Below are 7,525 nucleotides of genomic sequence, written 5' to 3'. Positions count from 1 at the left end.
AAAAAAAAAAAAAAAAAAAAACCATTGGGAAGACTGAGAAAGGTAAAATGTATTAATCCATCTATAATTTTTCCTTCTCTGAAGTGGTTACAACTGAATTATTCCTCCTCGTTTTCCAAGCACGAAGGCTCTTTTTTGTCTTGAACCTCTCTTGTCTTCACAATGTAGGTGGACCGGGGCAGAGAACTGTCTGCCTCTCTGACTCCCCAGCCAACTTCCCCTTTGAGAAGACAAACTCTAAATGATGATGAATAATCATTAGCCATCTCCAGACAGGATACGCTATCTACTTATTCATCTGTTATACAAAAGATAAAGTCCCCCATCCTCTAAGTATGGCTTACAGTCTTTGCTCCTAGATGTATATATTTACAATTAGCTGTATTAAAACCCACATTGTTTGCTTGCACCCAGTTTACCAGATTGCTCTTTATCAGTGACCTGGCCTCTTCGTTATTTATCAATCCCCCTAATTTGCGTGTCACCGGCAAACATTACCAGTGATGATTTTATGTTTTCTTCTAGGTCATTGAAAAAAGTTATATAGTGTAGGGACAAGAACCGACGCCTGCAGGACCGCACTGGAAATAAATCCACTTGATGACAATTCCCTGTTTGCAGTTACATTTCGAGATCTATCAGTTAGCCAGTTTTTAATCCATTTAACATGTGCCAGGTTAATTTTATACCATTGTCGTTTTTTAATCAAAATGACATGCAGTACCAAATCAAACGCCTTACAGAAGTCTAAGTATATCTTGATTTTAATAAAGCTTTTGACATTTCCCTAGTTTGCTTATGAGAATGTCTCGTGGTTAGATGAAATTACTATCAGCTGGGTGCACAACTAGTTCAAAGACCGTACCCAAAGAGTAGTAATCAATGGTTTGCTGTCAAACTGGGAGGGCATATCTAGTGGGGTCCCGCAGGAGTCAGTCCTGGATCCAGTACTATTCAGTATTTTCATTAACAACTTGGATAATGGGGTGGAGTATATGCTTATCAAATCTGTATATAACATCAAGCTAGGAGGGGTTGCAAGCACTTTGGAGGACAGGATTAGAATTCAAAGCAACTTTGACAAGATGGAGAATGGGTTTGAAATCAACAAGATGAAATTCAGTAAAGAAAAGAGCAAAGTGCTACACTTAGGAAGGAAAAATCAAATCCACAAAATGGGGAATAACTGGCTGGGTGGTCGTACTGTTAAAAAGGATCTGGAGGTTATAGTGGAGTGCAAATTGAATATGAGCCAATGATGTGGCTGTGAAAAAGACTAATATGATTCTGGTGTGTGTTATCAGGAATGTTGTATGTAAGACACAAAGTAATTGTCCCGCTCTACTTGACACTGGTGAGTCCTCAGCTGGAATATTTTGTCCAGTTTTGGGCACCACGCTTGAAGATGGTGGACAAACTGCAAAAAGTCCAGAGGAGAGCAATAAAAATATGAGGTTTAGAAAACCTGACCTATGAGGAAAGGTAAAATAAACTGGGCATGTTTAGTCTTGAGACAAGAAGACTGAGGGGGGACCTGATAACAGTCTTCCAATATGTTAAGGACTGTTATAAAGAGGACAATGATGAACAGTTCTCCATGTCCACTGCAGGGCCGGCTCCAGCCCACCAAGCTTGTGCTTGGGGCGGCACCTGGAGGGGGGCGGCGCTCCGGCCGCCGGGGAGAGCGGGGCCACAGCCGGGCTCGCTGCCCTCCCCCCCGCGCCCTCCCGCCCTCTCGCCGCCCTGCCCCCTGGCCGCCGGGGGGAGAGCGGAGCCCCAGCCGGGGCTCGCCGCCCTCTCGCTGCCCTGCCCATGGCGCTCTGGCCGCCGGGGGGAGAGCCGAGCCCCCGCCGGGGCTCGCCGCCCCCCCCCCGGGGCCCCGGCCCCCCCCCCCCCCCCCCCCGCAGGGGGGGGGGGGCGGCCGGAGGCTTTTTTGCCTGGGGCAGCAAAAAAGCCAGAGCCGGCCCTGGTCCACTGAAGGTCAGAGAATAAGTAATCAGCTTAATCTGCAGCAAGGGAAATTTTGGTTAGATATTAGGAAAAGTCTTTCTAACTATAAGAACAAGAACATAAAAACGGCCATACTGGGTCAGACAAAAAGGTCCATCTAGCCCAGTATCCTGTCTACCGACAGTGGCCAATGCCAGGTGCCCCAGAGGGGATGAACAGAACAGGCAATCATCAAGTGATCCATCCCCTGTTGCCCATTCCCAGCTTCTGGCAAACAGAGGCTAGGGACACCATCCCTGCCCATCCTGGCTAATAGCCATTGATGGACCTGTCCTCCATGAACTTATCTAGTTCTTTTTTGAACCCTGTTATAATCTTGGCCTTCACAACACCCTCCGCAAAGAGTTCCACAGGTTGACTGTGCATTGTATGAAGAAATACTTCCTTTTGTTTGTTTTAAACCTGCTGCCAATTAATTTCATTTGGTGACCCCTAGTTCTTGTGTTATGAGGAGTGAATAACACTTCCTTGTTTACTTTCTCCACACCAGTCATGATTTTATAGACTTCTATCATATCCCCCGTTAGTTGTCTCTTTTCCAAGCTGAAAAGTCCCAGTCTTATTAATCTCTCCTCATATGGGAGCCGTTCCATACCCCTAATCATTTTTATTGCTCTTTTCTGAACCTTTTCCAATATAAAATAGTTAAGTACTGGCATAGGCTTCTGAGGGAGGCTGTGGAATCCCCATCATTGGAAGTTTTTAATAACCGGTTAGATAAATACTTGTCAGGGATGGTCCAGGTATACTTAAGAACATAAGAACGGCCATACTGGGTCAGATCAAAGGGGCATCTAGCCCAGTATCCTGTCTTTTGACAGTGGCCAATGCCGGGTGCTTCAGAGGGAATGAACAGAACAGGTAATCATCAAGTGATCCATCCCCTGTCCTTAGAGCAGGGGGCTCAACTAGATGACCGCTCGAGGTCCATTCCAGCCCTACATGTCTATGTGTCTCTGAATCCCTAGAAAAGCCCAGATTGGTGGGCAGGTTCTAGATTTGCACAGGAAGTCCATGAACTCTCCTAAATACTCATGCTCCAGAAGGAAAAAACCTGTGAGGTTCCAGGGCAGGGGACGCAGGTTCAGTAGGAATGGGAGTTTGGGGAACCTGGAACAGACCTTACCCCCATCCCCCATGATGATCAAAGATGCTGATCTGACACATGGAGGAATTTGAGAGACTTTGGGTACCTGAACCACTAATTTCTAATGACCTGCCTGAGGGGTCAATGATTTAGTTCTTATTTTTATGTATCTAATTTGCATCTGCTTAGTCAGTTGATCTAGAGACGGCACTTCAGCTCAAATTCTTTTAATCGTTAGAAGCCTTATGTTAGAGCCCTTCATAGGACTAGTGTAGACCCGCTGCCATAATAGCGAGAGTGGGATTAAAAAGAGTTCCACGCAGGACTCTACCTTATGTCATGAGCTCCTCAGAGCAGATACTGTCCTTCATGAGGGCTTAGTAAGCAACCAGCACCCAGTGGGCACTCTAGTAAACAAACAGGAGAAGTATAGCTGGGGAAACCTGTTTGGTTGAATAGTTTATTCATTTGAAAATGCAGTTTAATTTGACCAGAAACTATTTGTGGACTTGTATCAAGTTCGGTGAATACTTTCAACCAACACCAAACACCTGAAATGTTGCAGAAATGGCTTAAACAGAACGATTCGCTACTACAAATGACAAGGAATAGTCGCCGGGCCAGGAAAGGTGAGGGCGAATGAGTCTAGATACCAGTGGGGAGGGCATTCACGTAGGATGTGGGAGACCAGTGTTTCCGTCCCTCCTCCAATGACTGTTTTCTGATAAGTAGAGAAGCTTCAACGGGAGAGATTGAGTGAAGCCTACATCAGAAGATCCCACAGCCCAGTGATTACAGCACGTTTTCTGAGAGGCGGGAGACCCAAGTTCAAATCCCTTCTTCCCATCAGGCAGAGGGAGGAACTGAACTGGTGCTGGGTGAATACCCTAGTTCAGTGGTTCTCAAACTTCATTGCACCACGACCCCCGTCTGACACGACACCCCGCCACCTCCGGGCGGCAGGACAGTAGACTGAGCCCCGGGCAGGGAAACTGAAGCCGCAACCCAAGCCCTGAGCGGGGGAGGGGCTGAAGTCTGAGCCCCGCCTCCCAGAGCAGAAGCCCTCAGGCTTTGGCTTCAGCCCCAGGTGGCGGGGCTTGGGCTTCGCTCCAGTCCCGGGTCTAACATCTGCCCCGGTGACTCCATTAAAATGGGGTCATGACCCACTTTGGGGTTATGACCCATCGTTTGAGAACCGCTGCCCTAGTCCCTGGGCTAAAGGTTGTCAATTGTCCTCCCTTGCCCCACCCCCTCAGGTGTTTTGTGCAAGAAAAAGCTTAGACACCTGAATCCAGGACAGGGGTTCCCGGCGGTGGATCACCAGCAGAAACAGACATCTCTCTCCGGCCTAGGCGCCAAAGTCCCATCATAGGACACACCCCTCTCTCCTGAGCATCTCCCCCATTGGCTAATTTAGGCGGCTCCCCACCTAGCATGCTGGAGCGGAGGTGGGATGAGACGGAGACAGAGAGGCTGTTGGTGGCCTGGACAGCTCCATCTGCTGCTACTACATTTTGAAGCTAGAGGGAGAGGTTAAAAAAGGAAGAGAGACTCTGTGCTTGGAAGATGAGGCGGAATACGCCAATCGTTTGACGCGGCAGCTCCTGGCAGGCAAAATAGTCGGGCAGCTGCGAGTGACATCTGTCATCAGGATACGACACTTGCTGGCTACAACCCAGACCTGGATGAGATGAGGCAACACCTTTTGGGGTAGGGGGGGTGTCACAGTTTTCTCCCCCCTTCGTTCAACAGGGGGTTTCTGTGTCCGAAACCGAAAACTCACCTGTGCGGGCGCCTCTCGGGATCTCCTCTTCCTTGGAGGCCTGGAGATCCGGGACCCACAGCTCTTCCCCTCGTTCCAGCTGGGTGATCAGCTCAGGTTTGGGAACGGGGTATCCTGCTCGGGGGGTGAAATCAGGCAAGATCAGCATGTGTCAGGCATTGGGAGAGTATTTGTCACAAAGCACATTCCCCTGATTTTAACCTGTGCTGGGGGGATGTGGAATCCAAACCAACTGCAGTGCCTCGTGATCACTCAGTACTCACTTGTGATTGTGAGAGCTCTGCTCTATTTCCACTCTGTGTGCATAACAACAAGAACTTCACTGCCCCTCGGCCCAGATTCTGTCTGGGAAGGTCAGCCCTTAAAGGCACAGCCCCTAATACCACACAGATGGGAACATAGCCTTCGAGGCTCCTTCGGTGAGGCACATCTTTGTGTGTGGAGGTGGTGTGGGGGAGTTGCGCCTGTGACACTGCTTCCACCCCCGGAAAGCTTGAGGGATGGGGGTGAACTGGCATCCTCACTGCGTGGCTGGCTCCCCTGTCGCATGGGAGGGGTGCGCAGATGAAAGTCTCACACTGGATCAGGAGACTGGGAAATCTAACTGACCAGGAAAGAACCTGAGCAGAAAAACTGGGCACATCTCAGATCCCCCCGGCTTTTAATAACCGAGGGGATGGGAATCCCTTACCCAGCGAGGTCACCGTCTCGTAGTTCTCCTGCATGACGTCCCTGTAGAGGGCTCTCTGAGCGGGGTCCAGCAGAGCCCCTTGCCCGTGGGTGAAATACACAGCCACCTCCTCGAAGGTCACCGACCCCTGAAACAACAAAAGTCCCCCACTCAGCACCTGCTGCCCCAGCCACAATCCTGCTAGTCACAGGGGAGGAGGGCCAATAAAATGGAAGCTCTGGGGGGTCACAGAGTAGCAGAATCCCACCCCCACCCTGCTCAGAGCAGCCAGGAGGCTTCAGGGTGGGGAGAAGGTGAGAGCTCTTTGTCCCTCCCAGCTGATGGAGGGGGGCAGGGGCCTTCCCGTTCATCACACACCTAATAGCCAGAGGCTGATACAGGAGACGGAGCCCCTCAGCAGGGTCCAGGGACAGGAATCCCGACCCCCCTCCCCATTGGGGGCGAGGGGACGAGGCCTCTCCCCTGGGTGCCCACTTCGTATTCCAGAGCAGCCCTGGCTAGTAGGTGCAGGCTCCAGCACTGAGATTTTCTTAGCTCTGTCCCCACCCTGGGGAAATTCCCACTCCCTGACAACAGGGAGGTTCCCGTCCCAGCAAGTTTTCACACCCTGCCCCTGCCCCCTTCTTCACCCTATTTCCTGTCCCGCTCCCAGACACCAACCCACCCGCAGCTCCCTGAAAATCCCCTACCTGAGCTGGTATCACTGCAGCCATTTCCCTGCCCCGGGGCCCTGGGAGGATGGGACAAGCTGGTGGTTACTCTGCAGCCTGTTGGGGCGAGAGGGGCGATGGGGGAGGTTTCAGAAGGGGCTGGAGTCTGTTTCACATCCCCAACGCTCCCCGGGCTCCTTCCCGGCAGACAGATGCTCTGGACCCTGCCCCACTGGGTCACTTTACTCCGGCACAGACCTGGCCCCTCCTCCCAGGACCGAAACCACCGAGACTTTCAAACCCTCCCAGGAACAGAGACTTTGGCCCTAAGGCTAGAAAAGAGCAGAATCAACGGAGCCGCGTTTTGGAGCTTACGCAGAGCCCAGACCTGAAGAAGAGCTCACAAGCGTGTCTCTCTCACCAACAGAAGTTGGTCCAATAAAAGAGATCACCTCCCTCACCTTGTCTCTCTAGATTTTTTTAAGGCCATAAGGGAGTGATACAGCTCAGAGCAACGGCCCCTGTATTTTTCTCATAAGTGATCCAGCCAAGGCCCCAACTTTCAGGCTTTGCCTTTCTCGGGCGGGAACGTCCCTCTCCCCCTCCTGGGGACCATACCTGCCTGCACGGCCCCCTGACTATACTGTGATATCCCCAGCCAAAGACAGACCGCCTCAGCATCTCCCCTCGGAGACGGTACGCGACGTGACTGTCACAGGTATAACTTACCGCACGGCTGTTTCTAAGCAAGCAGGTTTAGAAAACTTTACCGAGAAAGCGTATTAAATACAATAAAAAGAACCTACACACATGGTAATAAGCTTACCAGAGATCACCCCCTCCCTTCAGCAAGGGCTCTGGCTGACGATTAGGCCTTCAACTCCCACACAAGGCCTTTCATAAGAAGGTCATAAGAAGCCCATCACAGCTTCAACTCAGTCTTATGGGGCTTCAGGAGGCCAAAGTCCTTCCAGTACTTTCCTAAGAATTGGGGCCTGGCCCGCTTAGAACCAGAGGTCCTGCCCCTTTACTGGGTCCTGAGCCAGTTTAAAACCAGGTTGTCTCACCAAAAAATTTGCCTTGTCTTTTGGGCCCTGGAGAATCCAGTTTTAGGTGACCCTCTCTCTAGGGGATGGTGTATCTCTGGAGATGTGTCCACCAGAGTGAATTTACTTAATCACCGCCCTGCTGTTATCCTATTTGCCCTTCCCATGGTGGAAGTTCATCCAATCCCTCAATAACACACAAACCATTGCGTTTTTAGTACAATGGACTCCAAAGGGAGACACAGGAATGTGTCAAAG

General features: G+C 50.7%; 1 protein-coding gene across 1 annotated transcript in view; it reads right to left on the bottom strand.

The window, feature by feature from the left end:
• LOC112115439 (zinc finger protein 501-like) overlaps window positions 1-6,284 on the bottom strand; it is an 8,490-nt gene extending 2,206 nt beyond the window's left edge. The window contains exons 1-3 of the mRNA XM_026661282.2: window positions 6,261-6,284; window positions 5,572-5,698; window positions 4,881-4,994 (exon numbers count right to left, since the gene is read on the bottom strand). Of these exons, the coding sequence (XP_026517067.2) occupies window positions 4,881-4,994; window positions 5,572-5,698; window positions 6,261-6,284 (265 nt within the window). The remainder of the gene's footprint in view (window positions 1-4,880; window positions 4,995-5,571; window positions 5,699-6,260) is intronic.
• Between the last annotated feature and the right edge of the window lie 1,241 nt (window positions 6,285-7,525).

Source organism: Terrapene carolina, unplaced genomic scaffold (genome assembly GCF_002925995.2).
Source record: "Terrapene carolina triunguis isolate 2854851 unplaced genomic scaffold, T_m_triunguis-2.0 Scaffold990, whole genome shotgun sequence".
NCBI lineage: Eukaryota > Metazoa > Chordata > Testudines > Emydidae > Terrapene > Terrapene triunguis.
This window is presented reverse-complemented; position numbering and strand designations above follow the sequence as displayed.